The sequence below is a fragment of the Canis lupus genome, chromosome 17 (assembly GCF_048164855.1).
Source record: "Canis lupus baileyi chromosome 17, mCanLup2.hap1, whole genome shotgun sequence".
Taxonomy (NCBI): domain Eukaryota; kingdom Metazoa; phylum Chordata; class Mammalia; order Carnivora; family Canidae; genus Canis; species Canis lupus.
The window spans coordinates 53494338-53512993 of record NC_132854.1 but is presented as its reverse complement, the minus strand read 5'-3'; the positions used below and the strand labels follow the sequence as shown (position 1 = coordinate 53512993).

Genomic DNA, 18656 nt, shown 5'->3' with positions numbered 1-18656 from the left:
GTGCGGGTTCTCCTAAGGCTGCCCCTTGAGGCTCTAATTCAGCCAGAGGTAATGACTCTTGAGCTCCTGAACAGCCTTTTTCTTCTGAGAAATAAATATGAGCTTTAGGTACCTATTAGGGATGCAAAGACTTAGAAAGAAATCCATCTCTGGAACTCTATGGTATCCATCACCAGTTGACAAGTTATTTAATAGGATGCCATTAATGAGCAGTAGGCATGTCTGTGTTTCTAAAGTCACTGTCTCCATTGCTCGTCTCTGGTATTAACTGATCAGCGACTTGGGGGTATATATGGTTTATTTTTATTTTTATTTTATTTTATTTTATTTATTTATTTATTTATTTATTTATTTATTTATTTATTTATTTATTTACAGAGAAATATAGCTTGGTTTGAGAGCAGTATCTTTCCTAGGCAAGGCCCGCTTTCCCGAATCTACATGTGTAAGGCATTAGTTGAGCTCCCTATATGTTGAATATGACAGCATTTCAGCTGAGCAGCAAAGGAGTTAGGAGGGGCTGAAGGGAGGCACATTGTAGGCAGAGAGCAGAGTGGCAGATTCAGGGCTTCAGAATCTGCTAAACCTGAAGTTTTAAATCCATTTTGACCCCGTGGTCCAGTTCAAGTTATTTTACATATCCAAGGCCATCTCCTTGTTCACAAAAGGAGGATGATATCTACTTCATAGAATTTAAGGATTTGGGATCCCTGGGTGGCTCAGCGGTTGAGCTTCTGCCTTTGGCCCAGGGCATGATCCTGGAGTTCCAGGATCGAGTCCCACATCGGGCTCCCTGCATGAAGCCTGCTTCTCCCCCTGCCTGTGTCTCTGCCTTTCTCTCTCTGTGTCTCTCATGAATAAATAAACAAAATCTAAAAAAAGAAAAAAAAAGTTAAAAAAATAAATTTATATGAAAAAAAGAATTTAAGGGTTTAATAAAGTAGTAGAAATAAATGCCTGGCAATTGAATGTATTGGCACTCTTGTAAATGAGGTAAAAACTGTAGATTTTCCTTCTCCCTGCTGGGCTCATTCTTAGTCCAGTTTCATCTCCATGCTCTCTCCTTACCAGAGTCTAGTTAGAATTGCTGCTAGTTAGTGGGAATATACTTGAAATAGAGGAAAATTAAATATGTTTTTCAAATCCTTATCACTAGAAAAATAAACTATGTTGATGATCTCTGAGGGGATATTTTTTTAAGCTTAATTAAACAAACGTTTAGATCATCCTTTAAAATGTGCTGGATGATTATGCTGATACCAGCTTTGTTTTTATATATCCCCAGGGAGATCTGCAGACATATGCATTAATCACCCAATAAGCAAGTGTGTATGGAGAGCTTACTGTATGCTTGGTACAGAGGTTGAGTTATTAGAACCAGTCCCATGGTAGGCAGACTAGTATATTGTGGTGATGCTTTTTCCTATGATCTTTTTCCCCTATATATTTATAGGCCAGAAGCTGGGCTTATAAGGATTCTCTAAAGGAGGAAGAAAATAAAAAATTGCAAAAGATGAAGGAGGAACAACATCAGAAGGTACGCATAAGACCTTGCTGGTCGCCGCTAATTATTTCCTTGTAGTACTAGATAATTTTGAAGATTTTCTGAACAGAAGGATTTACATACATGAAAATCATGAGAAAACATTAAAAATTAAAATAATGAGTTAAGAGGATGGTGGGTTGTGGTCAAAAGTCCTGGTCAAAACTTTCATGGTACTTCGGCTCATAGGAGGGCTATAGAGTATCGCTGTCGGTGGGCCAATAGTTCATGGAGAAGATGACAACATTTGTGAACTTCTGATCTACAAAATAAATCCATGTCGCTGCCATTTTTCAAACTAAAGATAATTGAAATTATACGTAGTGTCCAGGGAATACTATAATACATAACAAATAGCCATTAAAAGTTATGAAACTGGCTTATTCACTTCAAACACACATATAATAAAGATATTCTATGCATGTATACAAATACGTGAGGTATTCCAAATGTTTTGAAGATACAAATCAATGAAATGAATGCAGAGCCTCCTAAGAACAGCACTTAAAGGGTAATTCTCATTAGAATATAAAATTTCTGGTATGATAACTGAAAATGTTCAATGTTGTAACTTTATGGTTATACCTGTGTTTTATACATATGCTCAGATGGGGCCAGAAGCTCCTCAGCATGGGATGAGAATGAAGACCAGCGGTTAGCTCCAAGCTGCCACCTCATTCCAAATCTTTGTGTGTGTGTGTGTGTGTGTGTGTTGTGTGTTTTAAAGATTTTGTTTATTTAAGAGAGAAAGTGGTTGAGAGAGAGAGAAAGATCACAAGCAGGAGGAGTGGCAGAGGCAGAGGCAGAGGGAGAAGCAGGCTCCCCACTGAGCAGGGAGCCCAATATGGGGCTCGATCCCAGGCCCCTGAGATCATAAGCTGAGCTGAAGGCAGATGCTCAACTGACTAAGCCACCCAGGCACTCCCCCATCCCACCCTCCTTTTTTTATTTTTAAGATTTTACATTCCAGATCTTTGAGAAGAAGCAAGATAAATTATTTAGCTAGTTAGACACCATTATCTTCCCCATCATTTTCACTTTTCAACTTCTCCCCTTGCCATTTTGGTGGTTGATAAATCCTGACATTTCTTCCAGAATCTCTCTCCAATCCATATCTTCAATTATATAATTAACTTGAATTCTAACTCCTATTTGATTTCCTTGATTTGGTTTAAATTATTTTCTTGTATCTTTGCTGTACAACACAATTTATTACAGCCCTTGTGTGTAAAATCACTTTATGAAATAGACTGTATGTACTAATCATCATTGCTATAATTTAACCCTTTTGAGTGCTATCCTCCTCCAACAATTGTCAAATCCTTACTCCTTTGTCATTCTCAATAGCATATGGTATAAATGACTGTGTCATTGAACTGCTTTGTGCATAGAAGGAAATAATTAAATCACTGAAAGAAATAACATAAGTTGTACATTTAGTTATTAAGCCACTATATAAACAATGAAGAACCTAAGAAACATTTTTATTTCATGGTGTTTTTTTATTGAACAAATCTTTTTCTTTTGACAAAGGCCTCATATTGAAATTCACAATGAAATAATTAATATTATAGTAAGATTCTGTAGTAATTAACATGTAGAAGTGAGGTCTGGTATATTCTCATGTTGTACTTTCATAATGCCTATCAATTGACATGTAAATGTCAGTCTGTTTCTGTGACCTTTTAACTTAATATCAAGTCCTGAGGTGCTTATATACTGAGGAGAATGTTGTGAAGTCAGCATAAGATGTGATTTATGTAAAAAATAACTTCTAGTGAATTTTAAATAGTACTTTATAAAGTTTGGTGGAATATTTGAATGTGAAAACCATTAAAAGTAGAACGTTTCACAAAGAGAATGCTCAACAGATTAGAAAATCAGATCTGGGATTTAATTTTCGGGTTGAGCAGTTATTTTAAACAGTGAAAATTAAGCTTTTTATTTCTTAATCTTGTTTTTCTTCTAGAGTTAGACAAATATTGATACATACATATTTTCTGGTTATTGATTGAGTATATTTTTCTTTTGCATAAATTATTTCCCTTTACTTACTGTAGCTTTGAGTAAAATGATTACCTTTGGCATATACATAATCCCATCATTAAGAGTTTTTCAATAACAGTAGAATAGAGAAGGTTATTTACCTTATTTTTATTTCTCTTCTTTTTTGTTCAATCTGTTGTTTACATGTCCACGAAGGCATTGGTAGAGCCTCTCATTCCATATCACTTTGATGATTTAGCTTAAGAAAATACGGATCATGTTTATGGTAAGAAGATAAAGGAAACCAGACATAATATCACATTTATTCATGTGTTTGTTAATTTCATTCATTCAACAAGTATTTAGTGAAAATTCACTATGAAGTGATTCATGAGCAGATAATCTAGGTTAAGGTAAGGTGATTGCACATTTATTTTGCTCTGTGTGTCTCACATTCTTTCATTACTCTGGTCTCTGGACATAGTAGGTTCTTCCTTAATGTTAACCTTTCAATATTTTACATTTAATTCAGTTCCCTCCTCTCACAGAAATTTCTTTATAATCCCCCTTTTTCTCCTATATGCTCAATATATTCTTCTCATTTGACTACATTTTTTTTAATGAACAAATACATTCTTGCCTTTATAAAATAGCCCATTCCTTGATTCTGCTATTCTTAGAGATACCATCTTTTTTGCTTATATTGAGGAGGGGGGAGGAAAGACAAAGGTAATCATAATGTAATCACAACTTTATTATCTGTTTTGCCCTTTGTTCTTTATGTTCTGATTTAGATTTAGAAATGCTTGTACCAAAACCTCTCCAAAGGTAAAATTCCTTCTGACCATTCAATTCAGTGGTCATTTGCAATCCCTGTCTCCCTGTAACAGTGTGTAATATCTCTTCGAAGTTTTCCCTTTCTAGCCACCCCCTGCCCCCTTTTTTTCCCCTGGTGTATCTCTCTCCAAGTAATCTATCTTGGTATCCATCCATCCATCCATCATCCATCCATCCATCCTATCGACAAACATATATTGAGCTCCTATTATATTTGGAGCCTTTTGCAAGATGTTAGAGCTTCAATTAAGAACGGGATAGACAAGGTCCCTGACCTCCCAAAGTTTGCTTCTTAAGGAGGCGATAGACAATTAAAAGGAGACAAAGAAATAAAACACTGCATTTTTAATTTATGGTGATCAATGACTTTGTAGTAATTAATGCTGCAAAGAAAGGAAATTGTGTGTGGTGATAATTTCAGGGTGGTGTATTGAATACTGTCCATTGCCTACCTGTCAAATAAAACCGTGATTTTTTTCTTCAGATATACATTCTCCCTGTCATAGCCCATGTTTCAGAGAAGGCAGGCACATCTAAGTCCCAGGGATCTGATCCCAAAGGATCTAACTGCTCTTGGGAGTTCCATTCTCCTCAGCTGTGGTTGGTTCAGCTATGGACATGGAAATCATTCCAACCAGTGAGTCTTAAGGGAACCCTGTCTTTAGTACAGAGTTTTATCAGTATGAAATATACTAGTCTTCTCATTTAATGATTTTCAGCTTGATTTTTTTTGCCTTTTTATTTTGTATGATTCTAATATTTTCTCTCTTGGCTTTTTTGTTAGAATTTATATGGCAATTTCTCCCCATCACTTAATTTTAACCCCACTGTATCATTTGGTTTTAAATTATATTTCTAGTGACAAAAGGGGCTGTTTTTTCTTTAACCCAGTATCACGATCAGTTTTGATTTAATATATTCTCATTTATTGTGATTACTAGTGCATTTGCACATCTTCTTGTTATATGATTTGCTTTTTTAGCTATATTTTCTTATTTTCTCTATTTTTTGACTTTCTGAATTTTTTCTGTTCCATGTATTTGTCTTTCCTCTTTTCTCTCCTCTCCTCTCTTACCCTCTCCCCTCCCCTCCCTGGTGGTCAGAAATTTCAGGTTTTTTTTTTTTTTTAAGATTTTATTTATTTATTCATGAGAGAGAGAGAGAGAGAGAGAGAGAGGCACAGATACATAGGCAGAGGGAGAAGCAGGCTCCACGCAGGAAGCCTGATGTGGGAGTCGATCCCAGGACTCCAGGATCACGCCCTGGGCCAAACTCAGGCATTAAACCACTGAGCCACCCAGGGATACCCTCAGTTTTTTTGTTTTTAATCTTATATGACCTTTGGTCTGTTGAATCTCAAAACATATGTTTGACTTTAGGGGAATTTCTAATTCTTTTATGTTTCTCCTCCTATGTTGTCTTTGTTCTTTATTTCTGGGGTATGTTGCAAATGGATTTTGGGAATCTGAGATCTGTTCCTTATACTTCTTAATTGTTTTCCTTATACTTTTTGTTTGGCCTTTTTCGTTGCATTCTGGGAGAAATCTTTAATTAGATCTTCCTGCTCACTGATTTATTTCATAAGTTTCCACTCTGCTTATCTGGCACACGTATTGAACTTATTTACCAAGATTGCCAACATTGTGCTGTGTAAGCGCCATATTCTTTCTGAACTCTTCGTTGATGGGAATAACGCAGACATTCAAGCTTTCTGTCTACTATTTTAGGTGTATTTTTTCCTTTCCATTTAAGTTTTTATATAACTTTTTATGTCTTTTCACTACAGTGGGATAGGTCATGAAAGAAAATCCACTGGACCATGTCTTTAGCTACAAAAAAAAGGGGGGGGGGTTGATAAATTGTAATCTCTACTTTTCTTTCTCAAGGTATGATTTTTTGGCATCTTGGACATTTTGTTTCTTTGGGCATGCTGCCAAGTGAAGTATTTAGGAGCTTGTCTTCGGGGAGTAGTAGCCTCTTTTTCTCCTATAGTCAGTAGTACCTGGGACATTGTCTTGCTTCTCTGAGCCGGATACCCCTCTTCTATCCGCTGGCTACACAATGGCCCATGTCAGTGCTGTCTGCCATGTAGTCAAGTCTGGGAAGGGAAAGGGCTTTCAGTGCACTCCTTCAACTCATCCTCTTAATCACTACCTCAGTATCCCCTTTTAGAGCTCTTTCGGAAGCACAGCTAACTCAGCTCAGTTTACCCTGTACATTTGCTTCCTTGTGTAACTTATCCGGTCTCTTTTCTACCACTCGGGAACAGATTTCCAACAGGCCAGTTGCACTTACTGATTTTGCATGTTTATTTATTTATTTTTAATTTTTATTTATTTATGATAGTCACACACACAGAGAGAGAGAGAGAGAGAGAGAGGCAGAGACATAAGCAGAGGGAGAAGCAGGTTCCATGCACTGGGAGCCCGATGTGGGATTCGATCCCGGGTCTCCAGGATCACGCCCTGGGCCAAAGGCAGGCGCTAAACTGCTGTGCCACCCAGGGATCCCAATTTTGCATGTTTATTGATTTATAGTCATGTGGAAAGTAAAAACAAGCCAAAAAGAGAGAGAGAGAGAGAGAGAATACTGAAATAATTGGGTGACAGAGAAAAGGATTATAGAATATATAAAAAATTATGATAGCATTTTATGGGGAATGCATGCAAAGTTGTATTCTGAGATGTTGTGCTCAGAAAAAAAAATTATAACTTTTAAATCCAATCAGTACTAAAAAGAAACGAATTAAGCATCCAGTCTAAGAATTTAGAACAAGAACAATAAAGGATACTGAAGGCAGTAATTAAGATAAGAATGGAAATTAATAACAACTTCAAGAAGCAGCTGTTATAAAAATCTAACAGCTTGTTTTTTGATAAGGTCAACAAAATGAACAAATCTATGGCAAGTCTAATCAAGAAGAGATTAGTAAAAATGCAAATACACAACATTAGAAATGAGGAGCCAGAACCATAGATTTGGAAAAGATTAAGCTTATATTACTATAGATAATGCTATGCTAATAATTGATATGTGGATTAAGTGAATGATTTTACAGGGAAATATAAAACTCTAAAATGATTCAGAGTTAAAACACACAAAGACAAATGAAAATGCAAGTGATTTCTAAAGTTTTCTAAGAATTATTCTCCCCTAGCAAGCTAACCTTGGGAAATTTCACAGGCAAGTTCGTTGGAATTTTCAAGGAACAAATTTTTTCTCTTATGCTTTATGAAGAACTTTACAAGTTGTTTCAGAGCAAGGAAAAAGAAAAAGTAATTTAGAATTAATACTGAACTGTAGTCCTCATGATGGCACAGCCTGATAAAGAAAATACACACACATAGAAACTTGTAGAGGCTAACTTTGAAAGAAAATTCTAGTTAATGGTATATTTTCTCTTAACTAATTTACCAAGGCAAAGTAAGGTTTATTCTAGGAAAAGCAAGGTAACTGAATATATATTATAACTTTTTGTATCTTTTCACTACAGAAGGATAGGTAATGAAAGAAAATCCCCTGGACCCCCCTCTTTAGCTACAATAAAAAGGATTGATAAATTGTAATCTCTACTACTAATTTAAAAGCAACAATAACAACAACTAAGGTGAACTAGAAATTTAAAATATTGTCTTAACATACATATAGTCTACCAAACCAATAACCAATACTAACTCAGAGTTGAAATACTAGAGCAGTGAACAATATCGGGGTATCTGCAACCCCTACTACCAACCAGTATTTGGACCTGGAAATTCTAACCTAGTGCTTCATAAAGTTATTTGATGGAAAACTTTCTTTTTTAATTGAAAACTATTAATATAGCATGGAACAAGGTTTGGGAATTATTTTAGCCAACTTGATGAAGCAAAAATAAAAAAGGAGGCTTTTATAATTATTGAAAATAAGTAAAGTTATTATTTTTGGATGGGAGCTATTTGCCTGTACAACCTAAGAGAATCAACTGAAAAAAGATTAGAACAAATGGAATTAAATAAAAGAATTGGTTATAAAATAGATGCAGGAATCTCAACACCTTTCTCGAATATTAGCAAACATCAATTAGAAAATATAATGGAATAAAAAGACCTTATCAAAAAACAGCTATGTAAAGACATTGCTCAATTAAAAAAAGTAAATAAGCCAAAAAACGTCCAAACTTTCCTATGATCCGTGTCAGTTTGAATTAATGTGGAGATGGTAAAATTCAATATTGTGATGACTGTAGTTCTATCCAAATTAATTTGTGAGGTGTGTGCAATTCCAATAAAATTTTCAGTGGAATGAGGTGGTTTGAAAAACTATTTCTACATTTCAACCGTGAGAATAATCACAAGATTAAATAAGAAGCTTTACAGAAATATAGACAATAATTTGTGTGTTTGCTGGGGCAAGGAGAGCCTACAGAATTAGCTATTAAAAAATACCTCAAACTCCCTTGTTCTGCTGCTCGTAAGAGGTGAACAGAAGGGCTCTTTGACGACTTCAAATTAGAATTTCCTAAATGTATAAGCATTAGATGTAAAAGTATAAGTTTATTCTGTGGAAATCATCAGAGATCAGAGAGATGTTCACAGGGTGTATACCTAAGCATTGTGTTTTTTTTTTTTTTTAATATTACTGGAAGGTTTGAAAACACTTGTTTAGTGAAAGAGGATTTGAGAAGTTTGGAGTTTGGAATACCATGTAGCAGTTGCTACTGTGTTTTAAAGAGATGGGGATACTATCATCTATATAAAAATGAAAAATAAATACACTTTGTAAAATAGACTCCAGGCAAGTTTTGAAACCTGCCTCTTCTCATTGTACTTTGTGCAGATTACTTCATCCCTCTAAGCTTTACTATGTATGGTAGTTGTTTACCTTGTGATACTGTTTCTAGGATCAAATGGGAGAAAGCTTGTAGACAGTTCATCTTAATGCCTGGCACGTGGTAAGCCTACAAATGTGCCCTGAGGTGCTGATAAGAGGTTATAATCTTGCATAAATCAAGAAATGAAGGAAAATATACGGACATGTTATCCCTGGGTAGAGAGATTTTATGGGTGATCATTATGTCCTCCTTTATTTTTATTTTATTTTTTTAAGAAAATATTTTATTTATTTATTTGAGAGAGAGGGAGAGAGAGAGTGAGCATGAGTTGGGGGAGGAGCAGAGGGAGAGGGAGAAGCAGACTCTGGGCTGAGCAAGGAGAAGACGTGGGGCTTGATCCTGAGATCACGACCTGAGCGGAAGGCAGATGCTTAACTGACTGAGCCACCCCAGGCACTCCTGTGTCTTCCTTTATTGTTTCTGTACTTTCTGCTCTTTCCATGATGAATAAGTACGTTTTATGAGAAATATTTTTTCAAAAAAAGAAAGTTGATTAGGAAATATTTCTGGGCTGGGGGACAGAGAGCTATGTGATTCCATGGTTTTTATAGCTGGACGTCCATTTCTCTTTATATTAAAATGGTACAACTAAAACACTAATTAGTACAAGGAGAATACACAGGATTAATGCTATTTTTGACTCCCCTGCTTTACCCATTAATATTTAGTTCATTTGATTTGGTTGTCTCCTCTTAATTTGTTAACATGGTTTCCACGTTTCTCCATCTTTGTCCTTCTGGACAAAGGCATTGCTGTGAGGAGCCCCCAAACCAAGACTTCTCTCAGCCATCCCCTTCCCATAAAGCTCCTCTCATGTATTTAAAAACATTCAATAGAAGGGATTCTTTAACATCTGTGGCATCAGCTCTCCAGCTTCCACTGTCTTTTTCCCCTTGAGTGGAGACAACATCCTCTCCTGGGGGAAGTTTGTCCTGGCCAGGCGACAGCACTTTAATGTTGACATAAAGTGGTCAAGCTGAACCATGTCCGAAACATGCCTCCCTAGGATTCAGACATGACTTCAAAATGACCCTATTTTACTCTTCAGTTACTGCACACAGCCTTGCTCTGGGGCATCCCTTTCATTCTGGCCACAGCGGGTTTCCCCAGTGTCGCTCTTGCACACACCTGGCTGCTGTGTGGTTGACCCTTTGGCCCATTGGACTGCACAGAAGCAACTTCTACAGCCTCTAGCAGGAATGGTGAGTCCTCTACTTCTCACTGTTAGCTTGGGCCCCAGCATGGATCTCTGGCACTACTTGCAGCTCCCCAGCCTGTCCCCTGGCAAGAGCGACCCTCCCGGAGGGGTGAGCAAAGGCAGAGGCACAGCTTGCTGAGTTGTCCACACTTACGTACCCCATGTTGGCCAATGTCTACAGCAGGTTCTGCTCTTTGCATCTCCAAGGTGAGATTTTATTTATCTTATTATTCAGTGCCCTCTTTGTGTGGAGCTTTGTCTGAATGTAGGGAGACATGGAAAGCAGTGAAAAGACGGGCTCTCTTTCCTCTGGGAGACTTCCTGGCCTACGTATATTGTTGAACAACACCCAGCAAAACTTGCTCCTTGTTTCCCTGCACCCCTTCCTTTGTATGCCCATGTCCTGTTGCTTGAATTGTTCAGCAGTCTATTTCTTTGTGCTTTGTCTTGCAGTTCCCCTTGTTACACTGCGGTTTCCTTCAGGGTGGAGCTGTATCTATTTGCATCGGTCCCTGCAGCATGCATCCAGCTGTCCGGGAAACAGTCAGTGCTTACCAAATGCATGCTGAGTGGGACGGGCTTGATAGTTTCTCAGGTGCTGTGGGTCTTATTCCTCCCACTTAAAGTGTTTTGATCTCCTTAACGTCCAAATCTCAGTCCTTGGGACAAGAACAACTTTCTCATATCTGTCCAACTGGATATTGCACTTCTGTATGAGAAACCAGTAAATGAAGCAAGGATGTGCTCATAAGGCATGCGGGCGCATCTGCAAAGGCTGTCAATTCAGCAGAACAAATTAATTAGTTGAAATTATCCTTCATGGTACCAAAGGAAAACCAGCCTCTCCCTCGTAAATACGCTTTGCTAGATATAGAATAATCATCCTGAGCGCAGCGATGCCAGGGCCTCCCCTCTGCCATCTGGAGTGATGTCCTTGCATGGCGATGCCTCATCAGCGCTGCCCCGGGTTCTTCCCTCCTGCTCTGTGTTTCCTCCTCTCCCTGTCCTTGCTCTGTCATAGGATGATGCGTGGTCCTCTCTTCCCATCCTCTTCTCTTCCTCCCTGCGGTTCTTGGCCTCATAATGTAGCATTCTGCTTTTTAACATCTTTACGTATTCAAAACCATGTATTCATTAGGATGTGCAAATAGAGGGGAATATAAAACACCAGAAGTGGTCTCCCACGCAGGTAAACCTCAGCTGATGGCATGAGGATGGGAAGCAAGCACCTGGGTCAAAAGTTAGAAAGCAAAAACCATGTATGATGTGCCTCTTCCCCTGCCTATTCTCCCTCCATGCTTCTTCTCTCCCCAGTGATAATTATAGTCAACATTTTGTTGTATGTTTTTTTTAGAAAATTATTTTAAGTATGATACACATCCGTACATAAAAGTTGAAATGGATGTGCATCCATCTTTTCACATGGGATAGTCCCAAGAAAACTGCTTTGGACCTACCTTTATTTTTTCCCTCTATATAATTTATTTGTCCCATGGGAATTTTTTTTTTTTGAGTATTTGGCACACGATGTTACATTAAGGTGTACAACTTAGGGAATTACCAAGTTTATACCTATGCTAGGTTCACCACAAGCGTGGCTACCATCTGTCCCAATACATCACTCACTATCACAACATCATTGATTATACTCCCTATGCTGTGTCTTCTAGTCCTGTGACCTGTTCGTTCCATTACTGGAAGCTTTCACTCATTTTGCCCAAGCCCTCACCTCTCTCCCCTCTGGAAGCCATCAGTTTGTTCTCTGAACCTATCTTTTATTACTTAATGTGTCTTACAGATCCCTCTATAGGTGCCTCCCCTTCTCTCTCATCTATCTTATTCTTTGTTTCTCCTGCATAGTATTCCATTGTATAAATGCTTTAACTTCTTCATCCAGGTCCTTATTAATGGGCACTAAGACTTTCTCTGGAACTTTTACTTTTCAGTAATACAACTGTGACCATCCCTTATATGTATATCTTTAAACAGTTTGGCAAGGACGCTGGGGTGGCTCAGTGGTTGAGCGTCTGCCTTCGGCTCATGTCGATCCCGAAGTCCTGGGCAATATTGAGTCCTGCAGCAGGCTCCCTACAAGGAGCCTGCTTCTCTCTCTGCCTGTGTCTCTGCCTCTTTCTCTGTGTCTCTCATGAATAAATAAATAAAATCTTTAAGAAAAGTAAACAGTTCTGCAAAGGATGTGTACATTTTACATGTTGATGGTTCTGCTGAATTATCCTCCAAAAATGGAATCTGTTTTCTCTAATTTAGATATGCCACCAAAGTGCTTGACTGCACTTGATTTTCTGTTGATCTTTTCTACTTTTTTCCAGTATGATAGAAAAATTTTTATCTCATTCTTCTGATTTTTATTTGATTGTGTCACTTGTTTATGTGTTTCCTTTTTTTGAAAGTGGAAATTCTTAAGGAGCAAAGACCTCCTCTATCTTATTCATTATCGTATCCCTGTCACATAGATCCAAGCCTGGCTCATAATAAGCACTCAGATACTGAATGAATGAATGAATGAATGAATGAATGATTGGATTAGTCTATATGTGTTATAAAAAAATTTAAGTTTGTTTTCTAATTTTGTTTATGATATTTTTCCCAATGGAAGCTTTGAATTTTTATGCAGCCAAATTTATCAGTCCTTTTCCTTTATTATTTCCGAACCTTCCTTGCTCTGTATTTATAAATAAATGTACCCATGCCTCCTTTGAAAACTCCTATGGTTCCATCTTTTAAGCTTAAATCTTAGACCTCTATAAAATTTAATTTTATGTTTAAAATATCCAGTTTTAATTTTCTCACAATAGTTAGCTAGTTCTTCATTCATTGAATTGTCTCTTCTGCATGCATTTGGCATACAACTTGGAGGTAAACTACATTTCCAGGGATTTCTGAATGCAATTAAATTGTTTCAATTGCTAAAATTTCATGATAGGTTTTAATATTTGGAGAAGCTGATTCTCCCTCATTTCTTCTCTTTTTTTTCATGGCTATGATTGCATATTAATTTTTTCCAGATGAATTACGGGATCCTTTTTGCCAAGACTGAAAAAAATATTTTAAAGAAATATGTAATAATAGTCATATATACCCAGAATATATGCCTTTTATAGTTTTTATCTTTGTCTCCTGAGAACTTAATTTGTTCAGAGTTCATGTTATTAAGCTTAGGATAGACTGAATATCATAAGTTACTCCTTGGAGAAGTAGGTTAATGCATGTGAGAAGAATTAGCATCCTTTGAGAAAAGAGTTTAATTTTGGCTAGATATGTTCTGCTAGAACTTTTGAGTGTAAATGGGTGCTATATTTCTGGCATTTATACTTGAGTATGATGAACTACTGACAAGTTATCCTTAATCTTAACTGCCTATTTTGGATACATCTTAAAGGAGATTAGATACAAAGTCTAAGCTTTAGTCTTTATTTTGCTAATAATGAGCCATTTAGCTCTTGATAAGTTATCTAAACTGAGTTTCTGATCTTGTTCCCTCATCTATAAAATAAGCATAATCTCTACTTATTCATTCACTCATCAAATAATACTTTATTTACCTGCCCATCTTTAGGAATTATTGTACAGTCAAATAACAGAATTCTGGCAAAATTTTTGTTGGAAAATGTTAAGTTCTAGTTAAACATTGTACCTTCAAAATATTTCATTTACTTATCTCCAGTCCCTCTCTTCTTAAAGTCCATCAAAAAGATGATGAAGGAAAATTTTTTTTAATAATAAATTTATTTTTATTGGTGTTCAATTTGCCAACATACAGAATAACACCCAGTGCTCATCCCGTCAAGTGCACCCCTCAGTGCCCGCCACCCAGTCACCCCCACCCTCCGCCCTCTTCCCCTTCCACCACCCCTAGTTCATTTCCCAGAGTTAGGAATCTTCCATGTTCTGTCTCCCTTTCTGATATTTCCTACCCATTTCTTCTCCCTTCCCCTCTATTGAAGGAAAAATTTATTTATTTATTTATTTATTTATTTATTTATTTATTTATTTAATTTTTTATTTTTTAAAGATTTTATTTACTTATTCATGAGAGACACAGAAGGAGAGAGAGGCAGAGACACAGGCAGAGGGAGAAGCAGGCTGCATTCTGGGAGCCCGACGTGGGACACGATCCCGGGTCTCCAGGATCAGGCCCTGGGCTGAAGGCAGGCACTAAACCGCTGAGCCACCCAGGGATCCCGGAAATTTTTTTTTTAAAGATTTATTTATTTTAGGGAGAGAGGGAGCACGAGCAGGAGAGGGAGAAAGAATCTCAAGTAGACTCTATACTGAGCGTGGAGCCCCACATGGGGCTCCATCTCATGACCTTGAGATCATGACCTGAGCTGAAATCAAGAGTTGGACAGTTAGCAGATGGCACCACCCAGGTGTCCCCCACAGAAATTTTTTATTTAAAGCCATAAGCCAGGGATCCCTGGGTGGCGCAGTGGTTTGGCGCCTGCCTTTGGCCCAGGGCGCGATCCTGGAGACCCGGGATTGAGTCCCACGTCGGGCTCCCTGCATGGAGCCTGCTTCTCCCTCTGCCTGTGTCTCTGCCTCTCTCTCTTTCTCTGTGTGACTATCATAAAAATATAAAAAAAAGGGAAATATCCAAAAAATAAAAATAAAAATAAAAATAAAAATAAAGCCATAAGCCAGTAAGAGCAAAAGAATAGATTGGAGACTGCAGTAAAGAAAAGGAATCAGCAGAATTTTGGAAGCTGAAATGTAGAGTGGAAAAAGCTAGAACTCATTTGCAAGAACTAGTAAGGTGCAAGTTGAAGTAGTGCTGATGCAGTTCAGGAACTGGAGGCACCTGGTACCTCCAGGGCTGACGTTGGAAAGATGAGGATGGCTTGGAAGTCTAAAGAGAGTAGGACACCCAGAGTCCCTCCCCTGCCACACTAAACTTTGGAAAGCATTGTAAGGATGAGGGCTAAGGATGGTGAGAGGGGAGGTTCGGATTGGGATGGGGATAGTAATAGAGACCTAAATCTTCCATGGTAGGAAGGCAAAAGATAATATGTTTTTTCAAAGTTAAGAAATAGCAGGATATGCATACTCTTAAGGAGGTAATTGACAAATGAAACCACACAGAGGAATTGAAAGTGATTCTAGGGTCGATGGGGAGGACAGGAGCTTCTTTCCTTTTAGTATAGGCCTTGGTAGTACTAATAAGTAGCTCTATTACTTGCTAGACGTTTAAAACTATGTTCGTAATATTATAGTGACTAAAATGAAATAAATGACTTTATGCCATTGTAGGAAAGTCAACCTCTAGCATAAGGCTTGGCATCTAGTGCATAAATACCTGTAGAATGGTTGAGTGAATATTATTCAATTATTTAGAAAACACTCTGACTTCTTCCCTTAGTGGTGGTACCAGATAGCAATTGGAATTAAATAATGTGCTTTAGGGACTGATGAGTAATATATTTTGAATGTCACAGTTTATGAAACCAGTCTCTTTGTTATGGGGGTTATGCAATGTTGGAAGGCCCTTGTAGTTAAAAAAAAAAGTCCATCTAGGGCATGTGGGTGGGTCAGTGGTTGAGCGTCTGCCTTTGGCTCAGTTCATGATCCCGGGGTCCTGGGATCCAGTCCTGTATCAGGCTCCCTGCAGGGCCTGCTTCTCCTTCTGCCTGTGTCTCTGCCTCTCTCTCTCTGTGTCTCTCATAAATAAATTTAAAAAATCTTTAAAAAAAAACTTAAGAAAAGTCAATCTGAATTTTGAATTTATTTTATAGTTTTCATCAAGGACATTTTGTGCTTAAAAAGTTATAGTGTTGACATGTGTTTATCAAGATGTCTCAATATTTTCCCTACCAGAAAATCCTCTGACTCAGGCACTAACTTATGACACAGTCATGATAATTCTCCTCTTTCTGCCTTTTTTTTTTTTTTTTTTTTTTTTGTCTTTGAAAAGAGGTTAAAAATCAGCCTGCCTCAAGGAAGGCAGTTGAATACTAGAGCAATCCTGGCACCTAGTTCTTTGGCTTAATACCATAAACAGAGTAACTAAGTTTGGAAGTTGCCTCTTCTAGGAAAATAATCAAAATGTCAGAAGCAGAGATTTGGCTGTAGTAACATGATCTCCTACCTGAAGCAAAGTATCCCCTCTAGGGAGTCCAAAGTTCTGCTGGTATTAGAAGTAACTAGTCAATAATAGGTAAGTCGATTATTCCCCAGGATTGAGGATGTTTTACTAATAGAATTGCACTGCAGAATCGAGTCCAACATTTATTTGTAAGCTGCTATCAATTTGTTGGGAAAGAAATGCTAAAGAAAATACCAGGAAATAGTATGATGTGACATTTCTTGAAGAACTGACTTGATTTTCCTTTGTAAGACACAGGTGAGTTTAACTCACATTGTATTTGTCTCTGTGTATGTTGTACCTATGAAGCCTAATATCTTGAGTATGCACATGGGCTTTTTAATCTTACAATTTCATACTCTCAGAGCTATTGTTTGGCCAAGGCATGATTATTTTTGCTACCTAATTATGTAAGGCAATAATTTCACATGGAAATGGTACTTAAGTAAAAGTTTCAAAAATGAAATATTATACCAGCTGAGGTTAAATATGTAATTGATTTGAGTATCTTCTATACAACCATGTTAATTGAAAGCCATATTTTAAAACTCTTATTGTTCTTAGAGTGAATTACTGGAATTTAACCAACAGCAACAGGAGGAAGCAAGAACCAAAATCCACCAAGCTGAACACAGGAGGTATAAATAGCTAATAAAATAAGCATCCTTGATGAAAACAATTACCTATAAAGTTTTCACAATGTTTTAAGAAAACACTATAGTCATATATTAAGTATGGTTTTGGAATATATATTACCTTTTTAATCTTTATGTGATTGGGGTATGGTACAGATGGGAGGATGCCAACTGCTACATACATACACATACAATATCCAGTTTTTCTGGATAGGTGGCATAAATTCACACTAGAAAATGTAATCTTGCTGTCAAACTATTTGTTTATTTAGGTTATACTTAATTTGCCTCCCATGGGACAAAGTATCTTAATACTTTGAGATGATCTTTTACTATTTGTAGACAACTTTAGAATAATTGAAATCATATAGATGGTGAGATACTCATACTTGAATACGGAAGGTCAGACAAGAACTATTTTATATTGATTAATATAAAAAAATATAAATATCTTAAATAGATATCTTAATATCTTAAATATCAAAAATATCTTAAAATAGAACCATTAAGCAAGTTTTAACATTATAGGTACTCTCTTATTCCAAATAGCAGACATTAAGAGTACCTGATAAAATATATTGATGTTGGGCCAGTGCAAATAACCTGCCATATGTATTATTATTCCAGAATTTTCCTGGGGGCACTAGGGTTATCTGAGTTTATTGCAGTGATCGTGAGGATCTCAGGAGAAGAATTTAATGTAAAGGCTTTCATGATCTAAAAGAGCAAATTCTTTTGAAATTGAGTGGCTTCGCTTATACATTTAACCTTCCTACTGTTGCTAATGTGTATTTTTTAGTTGTGGTGATTTCATTTTGCAATTGAGACTTTACAGAGTGCTAAGAAGCTCCAAATTCTGCTGGAGCTGTGAACTATAGATAGGTACTCATATTTTTTCGATCGGATTATTCTGCTTCCATAGTCCAGCCAAAATAGTTTTAAAATATCAAGTGTGAATTTATGTGGTTTTCTCCAATTAAAAGAAAACACCAAAACTCTGATACACTAGTTAGGCTATTTTTTTTTTGGGGGGGGGGAAGGATAACAGTTACTGCTCCCTATTTTTAAAAAATAAAGTAGGTTATAAAATAGTTTATTCTTTTACTGATTTTTCTCATTTTCTTTTAAAAATTCTTCCTACTAAAAAACCTGATCATGCATTTCTTTAACATTGGTTGTTAGTAGTAGCCAGTTACTTCTCTGGATTTCTGAGGATTGATTAGATTATAAAACTTTAAGCATCTTAAAGATAGTGCGGTATGTTACATTAATAGGCCCTATTGCTAAGAAATTCATCTTCAATGGGCATCCAATGAAAATGCAAATTATTTGATTAGAGGTGGAAAGGATTAATTTCTTGTTGTAGGAAACTTGAGCCTCATTATTTAAGTTTATTTCCATAATTTTGGATACCTAAATATTGGTGGGGCTATTTATTTTCTACACCTTATTTTTTCTTTTGATTGACTCTAGTTAAATTTAGA

The 18656-nt window shown here is 36.9% G+C and overlaps 1 protein-coding gene across 13 annotated transcripts in view; it reads left to right on the top strand.

Annotated features, from left to right (window-relative positions):
• EPSTI1 (epithelial stromal interaction 1) overlaps positions 1-17233 on the top strand; it is an 81933-nt gene extending 64700 nt beyond the window's left edge. For 9 of the 13 annotated variants that reach the window (XM_072782954.1, XM_072782945.1, XM_072782946.1 and 6 more), the window contains 2 exons: positions 1454-1537; positions 17102-17233. In XM_072782954.1, coding sequence (XP_072639055.1) covers positions 1454-1537; positions 17102-17185 — 168 coding nt within the window. In that variant the 3' untranslated portion in view covers positions 17186-17233. The remainder of the gene's footprint in view (positions 1-1453; positions 1538-17101) is intronic. The other 4 variants (XR_012010091.1, XR_012010093.1, XR_012010092.1 and 1 more) reach the window with 2 other exon arrangements.
• The last annotated feature ends 1423 nt before the right edge of the window (positions 17234-18656 follow it).